This window comes from Talpa europaea (assembly GCF_964194135.1).
Source record: "Talpa europaea genome assembly, chromosome: 13".
NCBI classification, from domain to species: Eukaryota; Metazoa; Chordata; class Mammalia; order Eulipotyphla; family Talpidae; genus Talpa; species Talpa europaea.
In genome coordinates, this window is record NC_140080.1 from 99,617,468 (window position 1) to 99,643,589 (window position 26,122).

The 26,122-nt window shown below is 57.5% G+C and overlaps 1 protein-coding gene across 1 annotated transcript in view; it reads left to right on the forward strand.

The window, feature by feature from the left end:
* ATP9B (ATPase phospholipid transporting 9B (putative)) overlaps positions 1-26,122 on the forward strand; it is a gene marked incomplete at both ends in the record, with an annotated part of 90,185 nt that overhangs the window by 18,961 nt on the left and 45,102 nt on the right. Inside the window, 5 exons of the mRNA XM_084252723.1 lie at positions 542-655; positions 2,214-2,322; positions 6,052-6,110; positions 14,493-14,544; positions 20,841-20,935. Coding sequence (XP_084108849.1) covers positions 542-655; positions 2,214-2,322; positions 6,052-6,110; positions 14,493-14,544; positions 20,841-20,935 — 429 coding nt within the window. The remainder of the gene's footprint in view (positions 1-541; positions 656-2,213; positions 2,323-6,051; positions 6,111-14,492; positions 14,545-20,840; positions 20,936-26,122) is intronic.

The following is a 26,122-nucleotide window of genomic DNA, read 5'->3' on the forward strand; positions in this document are numbered from 1 at the left end:
TGTACAAATTTGTATAATGTGTCCCTTTTTTTCCTACTCTGAGGGGATGAAATAATTTCAGGAGGTTAGGAAAGCGTGACTGGCTTACTCTATGCCATTTCAAAAATACATGGTTGCGACCCCTTTTCCATCGTCAGGCTCCCTGGGGTGTCGTCAGACGCGCCTTGGGCGTGTGTGCCTGCCCCATGCTGACGTGGGCAGCTTTTGCTGCCTCATTTTTTTGACTTACAGAGGATGTGTGTGGCGAATCCAGGAAATCGCACTCAAATCAAAAGCTTTTAGAGGATACTTTTAACATAATTGAAAGTTCTAATTCCCTTTTTAAAAAAATTCTTTCAAATATAATTTGGGGGTGCCTTGGCCGGTCCCTGTGCGGTTCAGTGTTTGGAGAGCCGGTGTCAGAACCATTACGTTTTGTGTGACTCAGAGGACGGCCTCATCACTGGTGGAAGTGTAGTTTCCGTGCTGATTTTGATGACCTAATTGAAGTATTAAAGATTTTCCTTGGAGAAATGTGTTAATTTTTTCTTTTCCTTTGTAGGTTTTGTATGAACAGTTCAAGTTTTTCTTGAACCTCTATTTTCTGGTAGTCTCCTGCTCACAGTTTGTGCCAGCATTGAAAATAGGCTATCTCTACACCTACTGGGCTCCTCTGGTAAAAGAAAAGATTTTTAAAATTAAGTTAAATTAATTATTAAGTATTTATATTATAGTTTTAAGAGTTGAGATAAACTGGTAGAATTTTAAAAACAAGATACTGTCACTGTGTATCATGGAATGTACAAGATTTACAGAGTGCCAGGAGGTCTTTGCTGCTGCAGAGACCAGCCTGTACCTCATGGGTGCCGCGGCCTCCAAAGCCTTCACTGCTGGACCTGCTCTGGGCTCTCCGGACGGCCCGTGGTCCCAGCAGGCCCTCCCCGTGGCCAGTGGTCAGGCCCCACAGCCCCTCAGGGCCGTCCAGGCCATCTGGACTTAGCGTGTGAACATTTGGAAAAGCAAATGGTGCTCGAATGTTTCTCCTCTGAGCCTAGGCCGTGCGGGTGGTTTGGGGCTGCTTGTGGGCGGCTCCGGCGGCTTTCTCCCTTCGCCTGGAGAAGCGCACCACGTCCCTCTTGGCCTGCAGGCTCTGGGCAGCCTTGCCGGTGTGGGCCCCCAGAAGCCCGCAGCAGGGCGTCCCTCTGCAAGAGCGGGCCTGGGCGTGCGCACGAGGTGGGCTTGTCTCCACGTGGGGTGGCCTTGAGCAAACGCAAGTGATCCTGAATGTGACACGGTGCCAGGCGAGCCCCGGGGGCAGGGGGTGGACAGCTATGCTGGGCGGGGCGCTGACCTGGCCTCCACCAGCAGGAGAGCTGGCGATGGGGTTCGGGGAGCTTAAAGCAGACTCAGCATCTTTATTGGAAGAATTTACCCTCAGGAAATGGTGACTGGGCTCAGACACCCGTGTCTGTCCCTGATGACCAGTCATTTGTGCTTTAGCAGGGGCCCGGGTGACAGGCAGTGTGCAGCGAAGCCCGAAGGGCTCGTGTTCCGTGCACGCAGATAGGGTTCGGATACGTGGAGAATGATGCACTGTGTCACCAGTCTTCATTCGCATCCGCCGCCTCTGTGCCGCACTGGCTCCTGGCGGGACAGCCCTCCCCGAAAGGGTTTCTGTCCTGGCGGAGAGAGTGTGGCAGTGGAGCCATGAGGCCAGGTGCCGGCCATAAAGCCCTGAAGACTGAAGACAGGATGAGGGGTAGAGAAGGAGGGGTGGTTTCCAGAGGAAGCCTTTCTGAGGGGCTGGTGTGAGCCTCACCTGAGTGACCGGGGAGGCGGGTGGGCAGGTGCTGCCCAGGGCCAAGAGTGGCAGGTTGGGGAGCCACGGGAGCAGAGGGCCTGGGCTGCAGCGGCTTGGCCTTGGTGGAGCGCAGGGGGTTGGAGGTGCCTGCGTGTTGCAGGTGGACTGCGCTGGAAGGGCTGGGGCCCCGGGGTGCGGGAGAAGGCCACACGGGGGCCTGGGGCTTGGTCGAAATGTAAACCTTTCACTTGTGCATTTATTATGTTTTGTAGTGTTTCATCATTACATTTTGTCTTTTTCCTTTGTTTCCATTAATTTTATGTTTTAAAGCTAATATAAATTGAGGGTGGAAGTAATACGAAATAATAAAAGAATTTTCCCATTTTTGTTAAAGTCTGGTTTTCTCAAGTGCCTTCTTTTATTTTTGTAACAGGGATTTGTCTTGGCTGTTACTATCACCAGGGAAGCGATTGATGAATTCCGGCGCTTTCGGCGAGATAAAGAAGTGAACTCACAGCTCTACAGCAAGCTCACAGTGAGAGGTCAGCAGCCCCCCAGGCTCATAGTGAGAGGTCAGCAGCCCCCCAGGCTCATAGTGAGAGGTCAGCGCCCCCCCCAGGCGCACAGCGAGAGGTCAGCGGCCCCCCAGGCTCACAGCAAGAGGTCAGCGCCCCCCCAGGCTCACAGCGAGAGGTCAGCGGGCCCCCCAGGCACACAGCGAGAGGTCAGCGGCCCCCAGACTCACAGCAAGAGGTCAGCGCCCCCCCCAGGCTCACAGCGAGAGGTCAGCGGGCCCCCCAGGCACACAGCGAGAGGTCAGCGGCCCCCAGACTCACAGCGAGAGGTCAGCGCCCCCCCAGGCTCACAGCGAGAGGTCAGCGCCCCCCCAGGCTCACAGCGAGAGGTCAGCGGGCCCCCCAGGCACACAGCGAGAGGTCAGCGGCCCCCAGACTCACAGCAAGAGGTCAGCGCCCCCCCAGGCTCACAGCGAGAGGTCAGCGGGCCCCCCAGACTCACAGCGAGAGGTCAGCGCCCCCCCAGACTCACAGCGAGAGGTCAGCGCCCCCCCAGGCTCACAGCGAGAGGTCAGCGCCCCCACAGGCTCACAGCAAGAGGTCAGCGCCCCCCCAGGCTCACAGCGAGAGGTCAGCGGCCCCCAGACTCACAGCAAGAGGTCAGCGGCCCCCAGACTCACAGCAAGAGGTCAGCGCCCCCCCCCAGGCTCACAGCGAGAGGTCAGCGGGCCCCCCAGGATCACAGCGAGAGGTCAGCGGCCCCCAGACTCACAGCAAGAGGTCAGCGGCCCCCAGGCTCACAACGAGAGGTCAGCGGGCCCCCCAGGCTCACAGCGAGAGGTCAGCGGCCCCCAGGCTCACAGCGAGAGGTCAGCGGGCCCCCCAGGATCACAGCGAGAGGTCAGCGGCCCCCAGGCTCACAGCGAGAGGTCAGCGGGCCCCCCAGGCACACAGCGAGAGGTCAGCGGCCCCCAGACTCACAGCGAGAGGTCAGCGCCCCCCCAGGCTCACAGCGAGAGGTCAGCGCCCCCCCAGACTCACAGCGAGAGGTCAGCGGCCCCCAGGCTCACAGCGAGAGGTCAGCGGGCCCCCCAGGCTCACAGCGAGAGGTCAGCGGCCCCCAGGCTCACAGCGAGAGGTCAGCGGGCCCCCCAGGATCACAGCGAGAGGTCAGCGGCCCCCCAGGATCACAGCGAGAGGTCAGCGGCCCCCCAGGCTCACAGCGAGAGGTCAGTGGCCCCCAGGCTCACAGCGAGAGGTCAGCGGGCCCCCCAGGCTCACAACGAGAGGTCAGCGGGCCCCCCAGGCTCACAGCGAGAGGTCAGCGGCCCCCAGGCTCACAGCGAGAGGTCAGCGGCCCCCAGGCTCACAGCGAGAGGTCAGCGGGCCCCCCAGGCTCACAGCGAGAGGTCAGCGGCCCCCAGGCTCACAGCGAGAGGTCAGCGGGCCCCCCAGGATCACAGCGAGAGGTCAGCGGCCCCCCAGGATCACAGCGAGAGGTCAGCGGCCCCCCAGGCTCACAGCGAGAGGTCAGTGGCCCCCAGGCTCACAGCGAGAGGTCAGCGGGCCCCCCAGGCTCACAACGAGAGGTCAGCGGGCCCCCCAGGCTCACAGCGAGAGGTCAGCGGCCCCCAGGCTCACAACGAGAGGTCAGCGGGCCCCCCAGGATCACAGCGAGAGGTCAGCGGCCCCCCAGGATCACAGCGAGAGGTCAGCGGCCCCCCAGGCTCACAGCGAGAGGTCAGCGGCCCTCCAGGCTCACAGCGAGAGGTCAGCGGGCGTCGCCTGCGTGCATGGCTGTGACCGCCGGCTGAGGGCTGTGAGAGCCTTAGGTTTATGTTACTGGCAACTGAGAATTTGTCTTTTTAAAAAAATCGTCCATCGCTGGTACCGTGAGAAATGGCCTCTCCCCGTGGGGGCAGCTTCTGTGTGCTGAGTGCCCGTGGGTCTCCCCCCAGAAGAGGCACTGAGGCACCCGCTGGCCCTGCACCCAGCGCCTGGCCTCTGTGGCTCGCCAGTTCACCCTGACGTGGAGTGCGCCGGCCAGGCTGCAGTGACTGTGGAGTGCGAGATGCGGGTCTGCCAGTGTCTGCCACCTGCGCCCCTCCTCGCCCCAACGCGGCGTGGGCTCCCGTGGGCGGACACGCTGGAAACGCTGTCTCGAGTGTTCTTTTGAGGAAAAGCCACTTCCAGATCACTGCGCTGATCTCTGGACGAGGCTTTGCTCGGGACCAACCGCTGTCCTGATGAGCACTGTAGCCAGCACCGGCCTGGTGTCCTGCTCGCTCTTTCCTTCGGAGCCGCTGTTCTAGCAGAATCCTCCACACTTGCTGCTGCTCCTCCCCCTTCCCGTAGGAGCTTCCTGCTGCTATTTGCCTGACTCTCGAGTGGGTGGCAGGGACAGGGGACAGAGATTGGCCTGCTTGTTGGCAGCTTTTGCAAAAACTCCTGATTCGACGGGGCGCTGAGTCACTGCTCCACCTTGGGCCCCACGTCGGTGTCACGCACCTACGCTGCTGCCGAGAGGCGTGCAACCCCAGTGCTGGGTGGCGATCATCCCTTGGCCATGTGACACCCAGTGCCTCAGGTGTCCACAGTGCCCTCTGTAGTCAGGGCATTCTGTGGTCTCGTGAGATTCCAGCCCAGGCCAGTCCTGGATTATGTTGTATTTTTTTGAATTTTTATTTATTTATGTACAGAAGACCTGGGGTGCAGGCCAGAGAACTCCCCAGAGATAGAGTGGGAAGCAGAGCAGAGCAGGCGAATCCACTGAGACACACTGCTGAGGGGGGAGCAGGGAGACAGGAGAGGTCTAGGGCACCATGTGGGTCACTCCCTGGCTGGGGATGGAACTCAGGCTGCATTGGTAATAGCCTGAGACTGACCCCAGGCCAGCAGGGAGGCCCTCGACTGTGCTTTTAAAGATTCTGCTTGTTCAATGCCAGGGCCTTGCAGACAGGGCCGGGTCAGGCAAGAACACGCACCCCATTGGCCCTCTGTGGCCACACCGAGGTGGGTAGGCGTGCTCAGGGTGTATCCAGGAGGGCTACAGTGTGTGCTCAGCCCCCGCTGCTGCCACCCCCATCACCAGTATTTCTCTTGGGTCGTCCTCGGGTGCCCTGTGAGCGCAGCCTCTGCGCCGGTCGGGGACTTGCCCTTCTTGCCGCGTCGGCGGAGCAAGGGCTGGACACGCTTATTTCTGGTCAGTGGGACGGCATTTCCCCTGCGCCGCGTGGCCGTGCCTTGGGGTGCAAGACCTCAGAGCCTGACTGTTCTATGCTCGGCGCGGAGGGATGATGGAGAAAATGCCGGTTTACCACACTGAGGAGTCATGTTGCGTTGCTACACTTGGAACCTCAGTGTGGGCTTAGTCCTGACCTGTCTCCCTGGAGCTCCGGGCGAGAGTGGCTCTGCCTGCGGCTTACATCCTCTGGGCAGGTGTGTGCCGTCAGTGCCGCACGCAGCGATGTGAGGTTCTGGCAGCTCCGTCTTCCTTGGCCACGGAGGGGCACGGGCTCAGTTGGGTGGCGCAGGTCCCCCAGGGTGCGCTGGCACGTCCCCGGTGCCTCCTTTGCTGGGGTGTTTGACGGCCTCCTTGGGAGCTGGCTGGGAGGTGATTCCTTCTAGTGACTGTCTCTTGAAGGAAATTTATTTTAAACGTCTAAGCCTAGCTTGTTTTTGAAGTTACCAGACTCGGTCAGGTAGAGTGTAACGAGCGCGTCTCCCCGAGCTGATTGTGCATCTTTTGTCTTTAAGGTAAAGTGCGAGTTCAGAGCTCAGACATCCAGGTCGGAGACCTCATCATAGTGGAAAAGGTTCGTACGTTTCCATCTACTTTCGACCTGCACGCGCCCGTGCGCACGCTGGCCCGATGCGGGGAACTGCTGATCTGACGGAATTTGAGATGTTTTGTTTTAAGTCCCTTTCGTAAGGTTTGATGTCGTGGAAGAAAAATTTGGATTTTTGTATATTCTATTTTGCTAACGTACAGTGCATGTAGGTGACGTCGCCTCTGTCTGATGCAAGGTCTGTAACTGCTTCATGCTGCATCATCAGACTCGTCTCATCGGCCAGAGGGCGTGGGAGTGGGCGCCTGCAGGCCGCTGAGCGCTCCGTCCAGAGCTGCCTTCACAGGCCGTCGAGCACGGTCAGCAGGTGTTCCTGGGGCTCAGACATGCAAGAAGGGGAGAGACAGGAGTGAAGGGGCAGTGGAAAGAAATCGTGTGGGCCCTGCAGGAGAGGCTGCTGCGGGCTGGAGCCTGCCACAGCTGCCTCCTGGGGGCCCTGCCTGAAGGTGGCTCAGCGGGTCGCCGCTCCTCGATGGGTGTGAGAAGAACCCAACCGTGGGGGAGGCTGGGGCAACGAGCCCGAGGCCTCCTGGGTGTTGCCCGCTGGGCCTCTCAGTACCTGAGACGGTGGCCCTCGGGGGCCCTGCCCGGCGGAGTCTCTGCGCGGGGTTGGCACGGGAGCGACTGCACCCATCTCAGCTTTGTGTCCAGTCGTCTGGCTGCAGAGCTGCCAATTGGACCCAATTGCTCTTGGGGTGGTCTCTGTCTCTGCCCTGCGGGGTGCACCTGCACCCCTCTGTGCACGTCTGCGCGTGTCAGTGGGGACACTGACCAGGGAGGGGCACGTGGTGCACGTGCATGTCTGCCGTGTGCTGTGAGCACGCGCCAGTTCTCCTCCCTGCCCGGGAGCCTGGAAGCTTGGCGAGGCCTCCTGGCTCAGCCCTCGGGGCCTTCATGCCCTGCCTCCGCTGCAGTGGGGCTGACGCCAGGCTCACAGCTGGGCTGTTGTGGGCGTAAGGCCTCCCTCCCCCACACACGGGCTCCCCGCAGGCCGTCCTAACACACAGCCTCGCGCCCCACACCAACCCTCTTGGTTCCTGCTTCAGAAACCAACACATTTGTTCTTTTTTATAGCTGGGTTGAAAGATCATTTATAATAAGCACTTTAAGCAATGTAACGGGTGAGTCTACCACGTTGGAGGATAAGTGATTATCAGGCTTTTCTGCCCTCCCGCCATCAGGATTGATGATGATTATCAGGCTTTTCTGCGGTCCTGCTTGCATGCCTGATGGCGGGCCCCTAGCGTGGGGAGTGGGCATGCCTAAGTGAGCGCACCTGCGCTGAGACTGGGCTCTTTAGGCGCCTTATAAGTCCTGGCGAACCAGAATCAGAGAAACCACCAGACGAGAGCAGCACCAGCAGAGCAGCAGAGGCCACGAGAGATGCCGGAGAGCCCAGAAAGAGTGAAGACTCGCCAGGGGCAGGCCTCCCGGCCCCCCGACACCCGTGCCTGCCACATACCTGGTAAAAGCTGAATAAAAGCTACCAAGGGCTCCAGGACTCTCCTTTACAGGTCTGCTTGGGTTGTAGAAATCTGCCCTGTACCCTTCCCGCCACTACACATGTGTTTCTTGACCCGGACGAGCACTGCCGGGCTGTGAGGGGTCGGGGCCGCAGGCCAGGGCAGGCACTAGGAGCAGGAGAAAGATACTTGAGGGACCCAGCAGGGACAGTCACAAAATGTGGGCTCACGGCTCCCGGGTGTCGGCGATCCCCTCAGACGGAGACAGCAAGCGGATGAGGAAGGAGCCGGGCAGGGGAGGGTGGACCCAGCTGCAAGCTGTTCTAGGCAGGCCACGTGGAAGGAGCCGGGGGCTGGAGACGATTCGCCACGTAACCATAGTCGGGAAGGGGGTCTTGATCGACACCCCTGAAGTGCCATTCAGAGCGAAGTCGCCACCGGAAACTGAGGGGGGTTACATCACGGCAGCAGGCTCCTTCGCCAGGCCTGGTGCCCCAGAGTCTGACCCGCACATGGCCACGACGACCCAACATCGGAGTCCAGGGTGCAAGCCGAGCAGCACAGAGAGGCCTCGTTACAGCAGCAAAGGCTTCACGTCAGCAGTCAGATTCCTCCTGCAGGGGACTGGACAGGAGGAGCAGCGTGAAGCAAGGCACGCAGGGACAGCAAAGAGCGAAGCCACTGCCCTGGGGATAGGGACTCAGACACACAATAATCAGTAAATTGATGCGCCCCAGCATGAGTGCTGGAAAGGCCGGCGTGGTCCCCAAGCTCAGCGTGGACGGCGGCTCCACTGGTGACCCCAGGGCTGCTGCCACGGAGGACGCGGGGCTCAGCAGCATGGACCACGGCTGACAGTGCGCCATCAGCTCAGGCGTCCAAGAGCCAGTTACGGAGCTGAGCTCGTCATCAGAGCCCCCCGAGGTCCAGGTGTTTCCACCGAAGAATTCCCAGAAACCTTTAAAGAGAACAGCGTCATTTCACATGGAAGCTCCTGGGAACTAGTTGAGGATGGACCCCTCCCCAGCGCGGGTGGGGAGCCCAGGGTTATCCTTACACGGACCCCAGAAAGACACTGCAGCAAAGGAAAGCTGAAACCTCGAGAAGGCGTTCCAGGTGGCGTCAGTGATACAGCGAGCGGCCCGCGGCACAACCAAAGGAGGTCTTGGCGTGGCTGCTGCCCAGCGCTGTCGTGGCGCCCCGCACACGCCGTGACGCGTGTTCCGGCAGCCCTGCGTCTGGTGGGGCCCATGCGCCAAGCTGCAGCAGCCGCTGCAGCGTGTCTGTGACGTGCATGGGGGTGTGACCTGGTTTGCAGGCACCCCAGCAGCGCGCACTGTGTCTAGACCGCAGGCCGGGTGGATGTGGCTGTGCAAGCTGAAAAACGGTGGCTCAGGATTCTGAAATTAACCAACGTCAGTGAGCTAAAGAAAAACCACTTGACGGGCCTCCCTGGTGGTGCAAGGGATTAAGTCTTAGCACTATGATGCTGTCCCAGCCTCTGCATCAGGAGTTCGATCTCTAGCCAGGGAGTGACCCACAGGGTGCAGCAGACCTCTCCTGTCTCCCGGCTGCTCCCCTCAGCAGTGGATTTCAGTCAACCCGCCTGTTCTGTTCCCCACTCAGTCTCTGGTGAATCCTCTCACCCCCCCCCCCCCGCACCTCTGGTCTGTACCCCAGCTCTTGTATGCATAAATAAATATTTTTTAAAAATAAAGAAAAAGCGGGCCTCCCCGGTGGCGCAGCGGTTGAGCGCTGGGTTGGGAAGCTGCCCGCGGCCTCTGCGGCGCCGGTTCGATCCCCGGCTGCTCCCCGGACACCGGAGGAGGGTCCCGCATGGCGCGCAGACCTCTCCTGCCGCCCGCTGCTCCCCTCAGCAGTGTCCTTCGGTCCTTCTGCCTGCTCTGCTCCCCGCGCTGGCTCTGGTGAATTCTCTCACCCTCCCGCGCTTCTGACTGTACCCAGTGCTTGTATAAACAAAACAAACAAACCAGCAAACAAATAAATAAAGCATGCCTCTATAAAAAAAAAAAAAATTAAAAAAAAAAATAATAAAGAAAAAGCACGTGATCATAGATGAATCGGGGAGCATGGTCCTGAGTCAGCACCCACTCGTGATGAAGACGCAGCAGGCCGTCCCAGCGCCGGGCCCTGACGTGACGTTGATCAGGGAGCATCTGTAAAAAGGCGCCAGCTTGGATAATGCCTGGTGCAGAGCCTGACCACTGTCCTTCCCGCCAGCCAGGGGCCGGCTAGGGCGCTGCGCAGCCAGCCCTTCGTCCCCCTGGCACTGCTAGTCTCAGGAAAGCAGAGAAAGAAGAGAAGGGACCGGGAAGGAAGAAACACAGATGTGTCTGCTGGACGTAGTAGAGACACGGGGAGGGATCACAAGGCAGCGAGTTCCAGCTCAGACACCAGACCACCCCCGGATGTTGGGCCCATGGCCAGCCGGCGTGCAGGCCCCGCCATGGGGTTGCCCAGGAAAACAGCCTCAGGTGTGTCGAAAGTAGCAGTGTGTTCTTGAAGGTGATGAGATACCTCGGTAGAAACACACCATCTTGGATTGGAGCAAACCACAGTTTATCCAAAACTGAGCTCTAGGTTTGATATAATTACTATCAAAATCTCAGCACGGTTCATTTTTTGTTGTTGTTGTTAAAGACAAAAATCAGCTCATTTTAAAACTGATTTGGAAAGGCACAGGCCCTAAAATGGCTAAAACAATCCTGACAGGAGGACTAAAGTGAGAAGAATCGCCCCTCCTGCTGCTGTGGGGCTGCGTGGCCGTGTCGCAGGCCGCTGGCGGGAGGGAGGCGCGGGCGGGCCCAGGTGCGCAAGGTTCTGGACGGTGGCGCAGCGCAGGTGCAGCGGAGGGAGGACAGCAGAGTCCAGCCTCGGGGAAGATAGAACCGTAGTGCGAATGTCTCTCTTTATGTAAACACTAAATCAACATGCATCATGCGTGTGAATATAAAACTGAGCCTTTCAGGGGGAAAAAGGAGAAATATTCAGAATATAGGGTAGGGAAATAGTTGTTAGAACTCACACCAAAAGCACAATGCATAAGAAAAAGAAGGAATTGCATCTCATCAGAATGGAACAGTTGTTCTTTGTGGGGGAAAAAATGTGATGTGATGAATAGAAGCTGTAGACCGGGGGCTGTGCGTGCGCCCGCGGCTGGTGCCTGGAGAGTGGCAAGTCAGCCAGCAGGCCAGAGGCGTGGGGAGGCGTCCCTGAGGGGCCCCTGGGAACAGGCTCCTGGAGGCGGAGCCCTTGCGCTCCGCCCGCAGGAGATGCAGCCGACACAGATGTTGCCACGCGTGGCCGAGGGCCGTGGTGAAAAATGGTGTGAAGCCAAGTCAGCGACGTGGGGAAAGATGCTTGCACGCTCATCTGGGCAGGAGACATGACCGTGGACGGCACTGATCATCCAAGCCCTGTGGCAGTTCCGTGGCCTTAGGTGCCCGCGCCAGGCAGACTGTGCACAGGCAACCCTCTCTTGTTTCTGATAGTTCCAAATCCGAACAGTTGAATCCCAGGGGCGATGGCCAGAGACCGTGCAGCCCCCAGGCGGGAGCCGGTCAGGAGCCTCACCCTCGAGTTGCTCAGTGTCAGAGAGGACAAGCTGGTGCTTGCCTGGAAGGATCAAGGTCATCTGAGCACCCTAAAAAAAAAAAAAAAAAGATAAGGAATGAAATGTAGTGGTCTGGAAATAAAATTAAGAAAATAATTCCATTTGTAATAGATTCAAAAATAGTAAAATACATGAATTGCCATGAATAAAGTTAAAAGAAGCACAAGACATGCACTTTCAAAGTGACGAAGCACCTTGGAGACGTGGCGGGAGACGTGGCCAGGGCAGGACGTCGCTCCTCGGGGATTAGAAGTGCCAGGTGAAGTGGGTTCGTCTCTTCCCTGGCGCGGACCTGGAGCTGCGGGTCCCTCCACGCGCTGGCTTCGCGCCGCCGCCACCCAGCAGCCCCTGGCGTTCGTGCGGACACTCGAGGGCCACGGGGGCCACAGAAGGTTTTAAGCAGATGCGCGTTGCACCCCTCCATTTCCAGGCCTCCCGCACAACTGCTGTCATCAAGAGCGTGGAATCAGTCGAGTGTGAGTGTGGAAACGGCCTTGTGTAAACGTTGGTTGACTTTCTACAAGAAGGGCTGGGGTGTCTCAGCAGGTGCTTATTTGGGCCCCGATGCTCTGTAGGAGGCCCTTCCCCCTTTGTGTGCAGTGTTCGGCCTTCCTTCTGCTGGCCCAAAGTAGGCCTCTGTTCACCCACAGCCGGCAGCTTTGTGGGCGGCTCTATTTGCCCCCCCGGATGACGCCTGTCCTTCGGGCCGTCCTGCACACGTGTGTGTGTGTGTGTGTGTGTGTGTGTGTGTGTGTGTGTGTGTGGACACGACGCAGTCTGGCGTGCGCCTGCTGCGCTGGAGCACGTGCCGCCACGGGCCTGCAGAGATGCCCTGAGCTGCCGCTGGTCAGCGGGGCAGGGGGCCAGCGCAGCCCATCCTCGCACGGGGCCGCTGCGGGTCAGCACGAGTCCAGCCTGGCCGGGCCTCCCCTCCCCGCACGCGAGCTTGCTCTTGGGGCGGGAGGGAGGAGCCGGCTGAGATCTCTGCTGCGGTTGTCCGGCGTCTCCTCGTCCTCGCTGGTCTCCGGCCTCTGTTCTGGGAGAGTCCTGCTTCCTCCGCAGACGTCTTTTTCTTCCTGGTGTCCTTGGTTGAATAGAAATTCTTGGTTTTAATGAAATCAACTTCATTCACCTTTCCTTTTTAGTTCTTGTTGGTTTTTCCCCCTTTTTGGTGGCGGGAAGGGTCTGATTTGAGAAATCCTTCTCTCAACGTTGTGAAAATACTGTATGGTTTGTGTTTTAGGGATTTTATTGTTTTGACTTTGACATTTGGGAGTGTCACTCATTTGGGGTGAATTTTTGCATTTTGACCCAAGTGGAGGTCAGGTGTTCTGCCCCTCGCCCCCGGGGAGATCAGGCTCAGCGCACAGCCCGCCCCTCCACACCGCTGGCCCGGCCTCTGGGGCCCCCTGGGCCCGCCCGAGCTTCCGTGTCCGCGGCGCCGCCTCGGCTCAGTCGGTCTCAGTATTTGCTTTTGTAATGTGGGTGACGTGGCGTCCCCGTTCTTCCTGGCCGGGGCGTCGCCCTGTGACTGTGAGGGGCGCCTGGTCAGCACCCCCGAGCAGGTGTGACGGTCTGGAGCGGGCCTGCGCGGGTATCACGGTCAGTGCGTGGGCACACGCGTCCTCGCAGGCCTGTGCGCTCCCTGAGTGTGAGCTGTCTCTCTGCGTAGGCTTCGTTTCATTTTCTCGGTAACAGTTTCGCTTCTTGTCCAGAGGTCTCACTAATCTCATGTTAGTATAAATATATGTATTTAAATTTTTTATTTGTAATTATAAGATATTTATATTCTATATTACATATAAAATATGAACTGTAACTAAATTAATAAACAAAGTGTATTTATAATTACAGCTGTAAAATACATTTTATTTTATATTATAAATATACACATAAATATTAAAATTATATTAATTTTTTCATATTGTTGAAATGGGTATATCTTGAAAGAGATCTGCTTTCCTGCTGTTGATATGTCTGTTTTCTGTGTCATTAATTTTTTTTAAAGATGTATTTATGCATACAAGAACTGGGGTGTGAGCCGGGGCGGGGTAAGGGTGGGGGGCAGTTGTGTGTGAGAGGACTCCCCAGAGACAGAGCGGGGAGCAGAACAGGTGGATCCACTGAAACGCACTGCTGAGGGGAGCAGCGGGGAGACAGGAGAGGTCCGCGGCGCCCTGTGGGGAGCTCCAGAGGCTGCGGACAGCTTCATAGTGCTGAGACTTAACCCCTGTGCCCCCTGGGAGGCCCCTTCTGTGTCATTAATTTTTGCTTTTATATTTGCTTTCGTTTTCCCGCTTGCTTGGGGTTCCTCGATGTTTCTTTTCCCTGCTTTCAAATGGATGGCTGTTTAGTTCTTCGTCTATCTTGAGCATTCTTCTTCTGTTGTATTTATTTCATTGTGTTTCCCCCTTCACCCTCCTGCCTGTGGCTGTGCTCCACACTTCGGTGAGTCAGGTCTTTCTCGCCATCCACTGGGGCAGTCCCGAGTGCCCGTGGCGCTGGCCCGGGCCCCGTGCAGCCTGGCCCTGCTCCTCTCCGCCCGGCGGGCCCATGCGGCCGCAGCTTCCGTGTGTCCCGCTGCGGCTGGCCGGCCGCCGGCCCGGGTCTCCGCCCCCGTAGCCAGCTCTTCGCTGAGATTGCAAAAAACAGGAAGAGCTCATGAAAGTACGTGTCGTTATTCCTACTAGAACTAGACACGTTTTCCTCTCGCTAGGGGCAGCTTTCCCAGTGGCCAGAAATATTGATAATAACATTTAAATAATGGTGTGAAAAGTGACTTGCGAGAGTTTTTCTGTGCCAGCCACTGCCTTTGAGTTTATGCCTTTTCTGCTTTATAAACATTACTTCCTTCAATTACGGGGCTTTGTTTGCTCATTCATTCGTTTTACTCGCCAATTCTTGAGAGTTTTGTTTATCTTCTGTTCTGTGCTCGGCGGCAGGGAACAGCTCGCAGGCTAAGGTCTTTAGTCTCGTCTGGAGAACGTGCTGTTTGACAAGGTACAATGAGGCCACAGAAATGTTAGTATTGAGCCGTTTTCAGGAACGGGCAGTTATCAAGTCAGCACTAAAAGCCATTTACATGGTTCATTAATAGGGTAAACATTAATTTTCCGCATAAATTTTAAAGATTAATTTGGCATATCATTTTATTTTGGTTGGTTGTTTCTTCTATCTGTTTCTGCTTTGGAATGCAATTGTGTTCATTTATAGATCTGCATACAGATCGTTAATGTTTAATATTCTTTGCAGAATCAAAGAATTCCATCGGACATGGTGTTCCTTAGGACTTCAGAAAAAGCAGGTATTTGTATTTTTATTTACATTCTGAGGTGCTTTGGCCATTTAATTTTCATTTTGGAAGGTAAAAATTAAATTTGTTCATATAAAAATTTCTCTTTGAATGATAATATATCTAGTTCATTAATTTCTAAATCACATTTAACTGTTAATATTTAAAATGATTTTATTGCATATGCTTGGTTAAAGTGCCGGTGTGTCAGTAGCTGGATGATGCGCTGTGGCTTGGCTGCTGTGGGGCCTCACGTCAGCCCGGCAGACGCGCTTACGCGCAGTCGGACCCGCGCTGGGTGCCGCTCAGACCCAGGCCTGCGCAGGGCATGGGGCCGGAGCGGTTTGCTGGGCCGGTAGAACGGGCCTCACTGGAAGCCGGGGCGCCCCCGCGGAACTGAGTGGGAAGCGGGGGAAGGTGGCGAGGCTGCGGCGTCTGCACGCGGGCAAAGGTCTGCGGGTCAGGAAACCTCACGGCCTGGCTGCCCAGTTGGATTACGCGACCGCAAGGCCTCCCAGCGGCGGGGTGTCCGGCGACGTCCTCGGCGCATCCTGCCTCACGTTCCTGACCGTCCACCAGACAAGCTGTTCTGTGGGAAACTCGGCGTATCCCTCTTTCGTAGGAAGCGCAGCATATTTTTATTGCTTTTGAAGAGCTGCACAATACATCTGTTATTTACAGAAGTATGAAAACTAAAAAGACTGAATTTCAGAGCTGTTGAGCTGATTTTCCCCATTTATAAACGGCATTTTTTCAAAGGGACGTTCTGAGTCATGAGGAAGAAGAAGAACGTTCTTTCACCAGCTTGATTACGGTCACCACCCCCCGCAGCGAGGCTGCCGTTCCCGGCTCCCCTCGCCTCGCGGTCAGCGGCGTCTTGCTCCGTTCCAGGTTGTTTGGTGGGGCACCCTGTCTTCACAGCTGGCCGGGAAGGGAGCGCGACTTTTCCAGCCTGTTCTCTGTCTCCTAGGAGACGTGACTGCCCGTTTCCTCTCCGGGGAGAGGGCCAGACTCTCCCCTCAGTGCGGGCAGCACGCGGCTCAATGTCCTCCTCCCTGGAAGGGGCGGTAGGGATGGCTCGGGGCTCTCCTGTCCACCACCAGGCGGCCAGCGCGCCCGCCATGTCACAGGGCTTGGCCTCCGCAACCGCCCGCGGTCGCCCTGTGGCGGCCCCGCGGCCTCCGGTCTGCTCGCCGCCGCCAGCACCTTCTGAGCCCACGGCCGGTCTTTCCTCCTCAGGAGGACGAGGCGGGGAGTAGCCCTCCTCCAGGATTTCTGAGCAGGCTGAAGAGCTGTTACTGATTGTTGAAATCTGGGGAAGAAGCCGCTCCGCAGCCAGCTGCGCCTGGACTTCTCTTGGAGCTGTTTGTTACCCGCTTAGTTGCTGGTTCGCCCTCACGGTTTCATTCGGATGGTCCGTTTCTCCGTTCAGGTTTGGTTGTCTTCGTGTCTTTTTAGCCATTTGTCTGGGTTATCTGATTTGTTGGTACATAATTTTCTGTACTTCTTATTTCCTTCTATTTCTACGATGTTGGTGGGATGTCCCCTTGCTGCTGATTTCAGTAATTGGACTGTTACCGCCTCTTTTCTGCTTTGGATTCAATTTTTTAAATTTTTTTGTAGTTTCTTGTGCTGGGGGTCGGTTACTAATTTGAGATCTCTCCTGGCATAGCTGCGTGTAGCTGAGCATGTCCCTGTAAGTCCTGCTTCTGCTGTGTCGCAGAAGTTTTGATAATTGTTTTTTGGTTTTGCCTCTCAGAAGTATTTCCTGTGTTCCCTTCGGTGGCTTCTGTGACCCGCTGTGTGTCGGTAACAGCGTGCGACTGCCAGTATTTTTGCATTTCCCAGATTTCTTTATTTCTGGTTTCTAATTTCATTCCATTATGTTTGGAGAACATATTTTGTATGATGTCAGGCCTTTCATGTTTATCCAGATTTGTCTTGTGTGGCATAGTCTGCAGAACGATCCATGAGAAAGATCTCTGTCCTGCTGCTGTTGGGTGGGGTGTTCTGGTCACCTGCTGGCGCTGGTTGGCCTGTGACAAGGTTCAGGTCGTCCACCGGTGTCTCCTCTCTGCCGGGCCTGCTGCCCCGTCCCACCAGCGTGGCAGCTCCCGCCCTGCCGCCACTTAGAGGACCGTGGGTCTCACACACGTCACTTTAATACTGTAGTTTGGAGGTCGTTGCTATCTTTGAGAATTTTAAGAATTAGGACCTTGTTCCCCAGAAAAACGTGCGCACTGTATGGACTGTTTCTCGTGTTCCTGGAAGGTGCCTCGGGAGTCTGAATTTAATTAGCACCTGACTGTAGTTTGTCTGACCTGTTAGATTCTGCAGTTTTACTTTTCCGTCAAATGTAGATGGTGCAAAAACTCACCAATCACGGGTGTGCGGACAGCACACAGCACGCAGCTCCCTGCTGCTTTTCTTCCTCACACCCTGCAGCTTCCCTGTGCTGACAGCCGCGTCCTGGCTGTTTTCCATCAGGTTTTTGTAGCTTTGGAAATTCCATGTTTGACCTAAGAAGTTAAGTTTTTTCAGTACCTCTTTTTCAAGCATCCGTGTGTGTAGATTTTTGTGTGTATATGCTAACATTCTTAATATTGCTGTATCACCTTTCCGTTTTCTTGTTTATTATCGAGAAAACGCGTAATACGTTGTCATAACAACACCTCGAGACCTCAGCAGCGCGGCCCTGCGCGGCGCGTATTGACTGGGTATTAATACAGGGCACCCGGCCGGCTGTCAGCTGATTGTTTAGAATGTAAATGAAGCTCTTGATGGATCTGGTGACTGATGGCTTAAATTCCAATTAATCAATTGCTTCATCAGTTTCTTAATTCAGATCAAATATCTCCTGAATGCACACAATTCTTTTAGTGGTATTAAGAGAAATTAATGCTTTAGAACTAATTTTCATCAATCTCTTATACATGCCAATATCTTTTTCACTTGTCTCCTAAGTGATGACATTGTTGTTTAAGTGTTTGGGACACGTGACAATAGCTCAGCTGTCGCTTGGGAGCAGGGCGAGGGCTAGGTAATGGCACTGTACTCACCCACACTCTCTCCCGGCGCTGTTCATCTTGCCACCTGCTTAAAAGTTTCATGCAGTGTCATTAAGTCATATAAATGATTTAGAAATCAAGTTTAATGGCAGACGACCTGGCATCACACATGCAGAGTCAGTGTCTGTCTTCCTCCTGTTGGCAGGTGCTGGGGCCCGTCTCCCGTGGCCCCGGGCCTGGGGCAGCCACGGGCCTGCTAGTGTCCGCGGGCCGCTCGCCGCGCTTGCCGTGTGCTGCGGCTCTTGATCTGGTTGTCACTAGACCTGTCCTTTCCTGTCAACTCTTGTCAATTATACGAAGTAAAATCAAGTGTTCGTAAGGCGGCTGTAATGGGATATGAGCAGAGCAATCTAATGATTCATTGTTGCTGCCCCGAATCACGCCCGCTGGGGCTCCTTGCTCCCCACATCACTCCCGCCGGGGCTCGCTGTGGGTTACTGGGCAGGCCGCGCCTTTCTTCTGCCCTGCGCTCCGTTCTCCCAGTGCCGTCAGGCGCTGCCCGCTCTGAGGCAAGCAGCGTGGCGTGTGCTTGGCCCTCAGAGGCCGCAGCAGAGGAGCCCACAGCCAGCACATCGAGTTGCTTGGCTCCGTGTTGGAACACGTGGCCACAGCCGTGTCGAAGGGCTGGGCTGTAAAGCGGTGCGCGGCGCGGGTTTCCTCGCGTGCCTTCCTAGTCGGGGCCAGTTTGTCCGAAGTGTCCTTCTTAGAGATCCCTTGACAGTGCCTGGCACAGCCTGTCGACGTGACTGGGCGTGCTTCTCAAAGCGCGTGGCGTCAGGGGACGGGATCGTGGTCTGTCTGGGTAGCAGGTGGTGGAAAGTCTTTCCGGCGCTGTCAGCCTCCTTGTGTCCTGGAAGAGACCTGGCGGCTGGCGCTGCTCCACCCCAGGGCACAGCCAGGCAGTGGCCCGGCCGGGCCAGAGGGTGCGTGCCACTCGGGTAGGTGCCGGGCAGACAGCGTGTGGCTGGGAGAGGGGAGCTGGGGACGCGTGTCAGCTGAAGGGCGGTGGCGCTGACACGGCCGCTCTCCTTAAGGAAGGGCGCAAAGGCGTGCTGCGGCGCGTCAGCTCTGTGCGCACCCATCCTTACGTGCCCCGGGCCCTCATCCTGATTGAGGAATACCTGGCTGCACGGGGGTGCTGGAGAATGTCCTTCGCAGGCAGGCTCGAGCAGATTTTCCCCCAGCCGCACACAATTCCCCGCTCTGCACCTGAACACCCGTGACAAGGTGCCGCCCCGTGACGAGGCACTTCAGGGAGTGAGTCCCGAGGAGGCCCCAACCCCTTCCGCCCGCCCAGCTCACACCAGCCTTCACCAGGCCCCGGCCCCGGCCCCTTCCTGGCGGTGGTGCTCCCTGCTCCGGGGGCGTTGCGGTGTCTGCCTCCGCTCAGGGGTGCCCGTATGCTGCAGCCCCACCCGCCCCCACCGTGAGACCACATCTCCAGATTACCAGGTATCCCCGGGGGCAGCATCATGGCTCTGATGTTCTCAGAGCCCTTCTATCTCCAGAGCCATCCTGCAGCTCCTGGCCGTGGGGCTGAGCTGCATGTGCAGGCAGCCTGCCTGGGCCGGCAGCTGGGGGTCAGGCCCATCCCTGCAGCTGGGGTGGGGGGGTGGGGGGCTCTGTTGCCCGAGGCTGGTGGGTTTGGCTGGCGCCCAGGACCTCCATCCTAGGCCAGATAAGAGCCTGCCTGTTTCCTTGTCAGGGGGGCAGAAGTCCCTGGCCCACCTTGCCCCGTCCAGCCAGCTGCAGGGCAGGGTGACACTCGAAGGACCTGCCCATCCTGTCCCAGCACGGCCCAGGGCTCTGTCTGGGAGCCGGACGAAGGGCTTTGCCTCTTCCTCTGTGGACGTGCCGGAAGCTCCTGTCCGAACGTGGAAGTGGGTGGCCTGCATTTGGGGGGGGCACAACTGCCCTGCTTTGCACATCAGTCAGAACCAGAACCAGGAGCACCTCTGCCCAGCGGGGCCCATGAGCTCACACCCACATGTGCGTGCGCCAGGCCTCTGCTCGCGGGGCCGCACAGACCCGCTGGCAGGGCCCACTGGCCCACCCAGGGCCTCAGTGTCAGTCCTGGACTCACTGTTCCTCCCGGGGCATTTCTGTGACATGGAGTTTAAAAACAATACCCTGCCCGCCCCTCTGGTCTGGAAAGGCCGCACTTAACGCCCAAGGCCGTGGCCCCGGAAGCGGGCAGAGAACCTCCCAGCTGCCCAGGCCTGGCCAGGCCTTCCGAACTGAGAGCAGCCTCGGCTGCATGCTCCGTGCCGGGCGCTGGCGGTCCGGGGGCAGCGCTCGAGGGCCCAGGCCTGTGTCTGGCTCCAGGGGCCTGTAGGGCAGGGTCTCCAGGATCCCAGCAAGCCTCAGCAGGCCGTGGTGCTGGCCAGCAGGGCAGCAGGCGGGTGAGTCCTGTTGCCCCGCTGTGGCTGCCCGGAATCGCTCCCTGAGGACTCTCTGAGACGCCCCTGCCCTGGGGCTGGTAGCGCCTGGATCGCAGTGTCCTCAGTGGCTGCGCGTCCTCATCTCTGTCTGTCACTGGCTTCGTGAGGATTGTAAGACGCAAATGGGTCTCAAGGACTCTGAGCACTGGCCCCTGCTTCGTGGGGGCGGCGAGGCCCGCCCAGCACACCCGGGGCCTAAGCTGGCTGCCAGGCTGCTCGGACGTGTGGTGTGAGTGCGCGCCTCCGCCCCCACACACACGTGCACATGCAGGTGCCCCTGCGCCCGCCGCCCTGGGTCTCTGCGTTGCTCCCTGCGTGCCAGACCAGCGCCAGGCACAGGGGCCTGAGCGTCCCCGCCTCGCTGCTCCTCCTGGGGCCGGCGCTGAGGCTCCGTCGTGGCGGCCAAGGCCGATGTACTGTGACTGCAGATTCTCGGGCGTCAGGCTTGGGGTGTGAGCAAGGCGGGCCCCCGCTTCTTGCTGGGCCTGTACCCCACGGTGGCTTGCCTGGCCTTTTTCTAGAAGGTTGTTGGTTACGTGCGGACAAGCTCACTTTGTCACCTTCAAAATGAGAATGGGGGTGGAAGCGGCCATGGAGCTTCGGCGTGACGCGCTGTCCAGCGGTGGCCTGGGCGCAGGGACACCGCAGACGCCCGTGAGGCCGACGCTGTCTGCAGGCGTGCTGGGGCCTGCTCTGGGGCCTCTTGGTGTGTATGTCCGTCCCCTCGGGATGGTGGTGTGGGGACTCTGGGTGCCTGGGCTCGGGATCAACAGTGATGGGTTTTCTGCTCCCCTCCCAGGTTCCTGCTTTATTCGGACGGATCAGCTCGACGGCGAGACAGACTGGAAGCTGAAGGTGGCGGTGAGCTGCACGCAGAGACTGCCGGCCCTGGGGGTGAGCGCCCGCCTGGTGGGGGGCTCCTGGGCCAGTTGTCCTCGAGTCACAGGTGGCTGCCGGGCGGGGGTGACTTCTGTGTGTCTTGCCCCGCTCCCGTGGTTCTGCGTATTCCTCTCGGTGCACCGCGTGGCTTTTCTTCTTTTCACTCCTTTTTCCAGTCTTTCTACGTTACTTTTATTTTTAAACGTGCTCGGCTATCTTTAAAATGCAAGATTTTTGCTAAGGATTTCCTCCCCTCTGGGTGCTCAGACGCTGCTGCGGGAACGGTCTAGCCTGGCCTGGGGCTGACCCGCCACCCCGCTCCCCCGTCGGCGGTGGCCTGTCTGAGAAAGGCTGGCCCGCGAGACTCTAAGCCGAGAGGAGAGAGCTGCCCTCAGGCCTTGCGCTCTGCTCTGGCACCCGCCTCCACAACGGCGTCCACACCCCTGCAGGCCCCCGGCAGCCCCGCCCCCCTCTCGCCCGGCGTGGGTTGGCGCCAGAGCTGGGCCAGCGCTGGCCGGGTCCCCAGAGGGCGGGGCCCTAGCCTTGGGGGGTGGCCATCGGGTATTTGTTTCTTAAATAGTTTACAAACTCACCCTGAAGCCCTCTGGCCCGGGAGTTTATTTTGTGGGAAAGGAATTTTGGATTGTGATTCTTAAATAGAGTTAATCAATTTTCTGTTCCCCGGAAATAATGCGTTTTTCAAGGAGTCTCTGCACTTTGTGTCAGTGCCAGGACCACGGTGTCAGATGCGTGACTTCCCTTCTTCTTTCTCTTTTCCCCTCGCGAGTCTCCCTCGGGCCATGCTGGAGACCTGGCTTTGGTGTCACTGGTCATCCGATTGTCTGTGCTCTGTGCTCCGATTCTCTTCTGGGCAGTTTCCTCCATCCAGCTTAATTCGCTTGTTCTTAATCTTTTCTTTCCCGTCTCAGAGGGCTCGGCTGGCCTGGGCAGTCTGTCCCCTGCTGCAGGCCTCTGGAGCCACGCCCTGCCTGCGCCCGCGGCGTCCACGTGGGGCTCGCGTGGCGCTGGTGCTGCTGCTCGGCCCTGGTTGGGTGGAGACACCTCGCTTCTGTGTCAGACAGTGGGGACTTTCCTGAAACTTTGAGTCATGGATCCTGTTAGTTCCCTCCCCGGGCGCAGCCGGTGCCTGGCGCAGCCCCTCTGGGCGGCCGCAGTGCTCGGGGGTCCAGCGGTGAGAGCTGTCACCTCCCTGGCGGCTTGTCCCTTTCTGCCGTCGGTTGTCAGATGTCTGCCCCAGACCTGCGTCCCCGCCAGGCGGCCCGTGGGTGTGTGTTGAGTCTGTGCCCGGCCCACACAGCCTGCCCGGCCGGCTCTGCTGTGCCCTGGCACGTGCGGACCCCACATGCTGACTGCCTGGGCCCGCAGACACTCTGGGGCTGAGCACCCTGACATCGTGTGGGTCCGGCCGTGGCGCCAGCGCCTCTCTCGGCGTCTCTGGCGTGGCCGTGGGGGCGCCGCCTTGTCAGTCAGTGTAAGGATGCTTTGTCCTCCCGATTAGGTAGAGACGCGAGTTCCAAAACGCTCAGTTACGCAACTCATGTTGATTTTCAGACTTGATGGTCGACACGCTTTCGCAGTGTCTGTCCCAGCGTTGGGCTGACGCACTTCCTGGTAAACAGCATCTGTATTTTGCATGACCATCAAGCCAGAAGGCAGCGTGTCCTGAGGGAGGGACGGCCACTCCTCACGCGACACCAGTTTAAGCATGTGGCTTCGCATCCCCGGCGCGTCACAGGCAGAACCTTTCTTCCCGGAAGCAGCAGCTGTGGCCCCTTGTGGCCCTGTCCGCCGCCCGCACGCCCGGCCCCCGTGGGCCGTCAGGCGAGTGTGTGCCCCTCGTGCCCACGGTCAGTGACCCTGAGAGCGTTCCCTAGGCTTGGGGACACCCCCCCCCAAGAGAACAGCCCCCACTTTGTGGCCTCACTCCCGGGGCTCTCTGCGGCCGCCACCCCCACCCCCGCCCCCCCAGCCTGGCTACCGGGCGCCCTCGGCTCGAGTTTCTGGCTGTGCGACCAGGCAAGTGTATTAACAACAATGAGGTCACAGTAATTTTCAATAAATCATGACTCGCTGATTTATTTCAAAAGATCCATATAGCAGTAAACAATACCATTTACATTTAATTAGTTTTATTGAACAAAAGGCAATTTTATTTGTAATGAACCACATGTTATGATTAAGGATGTATTTTAATGACCTTTAAGTAATGCGAACAAATGTTGCCCTTGACCTAGTAGCAGAGGCTTTCCTGCATTATTGGAGACTTGAGAATGATTTTTAAATTATCATGAAGAGCTTCGAATGACATTCTCATTATTGTGCCATTATTCAGCCGTTTGATGTCTCACAGACGAGATGGAGCGCTGCCCCGCGCGGGTGCCGGCTGCTGCGGCCTCTCCTCCCCCGGCAGGCAGCCTGGCCCGTCTCCACGCCCAGAAATCGCCACGGGCCTTGGGACACCGGAGCTGGGTGCTCCCCAGGCCATGGCGCTCGGCCAGGGGCTGCCATTCCGGCGTCTCTGCCCCTGGGGACGGGGTCTGCAGCTGAAAGCCGACATCCACCCCCACGTGGGGTTCGTGCCCTCGGGTGGCTCCCACCCCCCGCTGTGCCCTGGCGTGTTTGCAGATGCCCCTGGAGGGCGTGAGTGGGCCTGGACCGCCCCGTCTGAGGCCCGCTGGCCCCTGCATGCTCTGCTCAGCCCGGGGCCGACGCGCCTGCGCCCCAGATCGCCACGCTGCTCTCCACAGGGCCATTTTGGTGACCCTCTGACAGTCCGGTCATGCCCCTCCCGGGACGTCCGAGGCCCCTTCCTGCTGGAGTGGGCTCTGTGCTCGCGCTGGTGCCCCGCGGGAGAGGCGCAGCTCTTCTCTCTGGGCAACAGGGACAGGGTCCTGGGCCTCACAGGGCAGCTGGCGCCCTCGAGCGCCGCCTCTGGGTGATGCCCCGGCCTGCCCCCGAGAAGGCGCTGCAGGCCCCTACGACCGGCCCCACCCTGGGCTCCATGCAGGAGCCCAGCGCCCAGGCTGGCCAGAGCCGGGTGGGGCGTGTCTTGGGGGCCAGCCCCCTGCGACGCTTGGGTCTTGCCATGCAAGGAGTTGGGCAGAGTGGACCCCGTTTCCGCAGGGCCTCCCGGTGCAAGTGCTGGGGTGATGGTGCCGAGCGGAGACATCTCCGTTTTTGGAGAGATCCCTTATTTCACACTGTTCTTCAGAAAATTGCAAACAACTGTAAAATCCGTTCCTCGCAGATTCTAGAGCATCTGTGAAGTGTGATGCTGGAGACCCGCGACGCGGAGGAGCCGCACAGCGGGCGCGGGCCTGGGGATGGGCTCCCGCCCGGACTGCGCGCTGCCCGCAGAGGGTGTTTCTTGACGGGGCGGGCGGGCCATCCGCACCTGCGGCCCTGCAGGAGGCCTGTGCCCGGCTTTCCCGGGAGGGGGGTCCTGGGACGCGGAGGAGACGCGACAGGAGGGCACAGACATAAACCGAAGACCCGCGTCCAGACAAACAAGGTGTCTGAGGAGCAGAAGAGAGTCACTCACATCTCTAGTGTTTGGAGACACCTGAGAGGGAGTCACGGCCACATGCACGCAGCAGCTGCTGGGGAGGCCGGGAAAGTAGGGGTCAGGGACGCAGAGGGCAGGGACGGCGCTCTGCTGGGAACCAGGCCAGAGCTGGAGACGGTCCCCCGACCCAGGGCCATCCCCGCCCAGCCTCCCCCCATCCCCGCCTGTTCTCCCCATCTCGGCCCTCTCCAGTCATCAGGCGTCGCTCAGGTCCAGCCTCACTTTCAGGGTACCTGGATGTACGCAGAGGTCAGCTGCCTCTCCGCGGGCTTCTCAGCTCCGCATCTCTGCCATGTTGCAGCGGCTGCCGGCAGCGACAGCGAGTACTGCCAGGGACCTCCTGGTGTCACGTGGGGCCTGAGACCGGGTCGGGCACGCCGCCCCCCACCCCCCTACGTGCGCCTGCGCTTCTCAGCATGCGGTGTAGCCACCATGTTGGAGACGGTTTTAACGCTTTGTATTTTAAAGAAATAAAATGAGAAAACAGGATTTTTGTTTCTTTGGTATTTACTGTGACGCTTGCTGTCCTTCCTGAAGACTGGAGTTCCCACCAGGGATCATTTCCCTTCACCTAAAGAATGTCCTTAGCATTTGTTCTCTGCTGGCAGGGAGTTGCTTTCCTTTATCTGAAAATATATTCCACCTGTTTTCTTAAAGGATATTTTTACTGAATATTGAATTCCAGGTTGACAGTTTGCACAGCACGTGAAGTGTTTTGTTCCACTGTCTTCTGCTTCCATTATTTATCATGAGGGGTCAGCATTATTTTGACAGTTTTTTCTTTATGTCATATCTGTTTTCTGGGTATTTTAGAGATTTTTTTCTCCATCTTTGATTTTTTTTTTCTTCTACTCATCTGACTTTGATATTTACAGTTTTTTTTCACCTGTCTTGGGGTTTTCTGGACTTCTGAATCTGTACATGAATGGCCGTCAACAAATCTGCCATATTTCTAGTCATTTTTTTAAATAGTGTTTCTTTCCCATCTCTCTGCTGACCTCCGAGGAATCCGATTACAAGTGTTGGACCTCTTGATTGTATCCCCGTGACACTGCCTCCAAGTTCACTTTCAAAATCTGTTTTCTCTGTGTGCCCCAGATTTCCTTCTCCCTTGACAGTCTTCTGTTTTATGGCCTCTTCTGTCATCTCCAGTCTCCTGTTAATCAGCCCATCTGTTGAATTTATTTCAGATGTTGGGGGGTTTTTTAATTCTAAAATTTCTGTTTGGTTTTCTTAAATATAGTTTCTCTTTCTGTGCTGTGATTTCCTATTTGCTTATTCTTCATTGGAGTGTTTTTCTTTAAGTCTTTGAGACTTGCAATAACTGCCCTGAAATTCTCTCAGTTCTGATGTCTGTTCCTCTCAATATTAGTCTTTATTGATGGAATTCTCTCTTGATTGCAGATTTTGTATTCCTGTTTCTTCCTATGTCCATAAATGTGAGTGAGTGGTGTGTTCATTATTAACGATACATGCATGGTAGCGACTCTGGATTTAGAGATGTTCTTCTGAAGGGTAGTGTTGTGTCGTTGCATCGTTTTAACTGGTGCTTAGCTTGACTGAAGTCAGAGTTACACTGTCGCTCCTGCGGTGGGAGAAACTAAGCTCTTGATTCC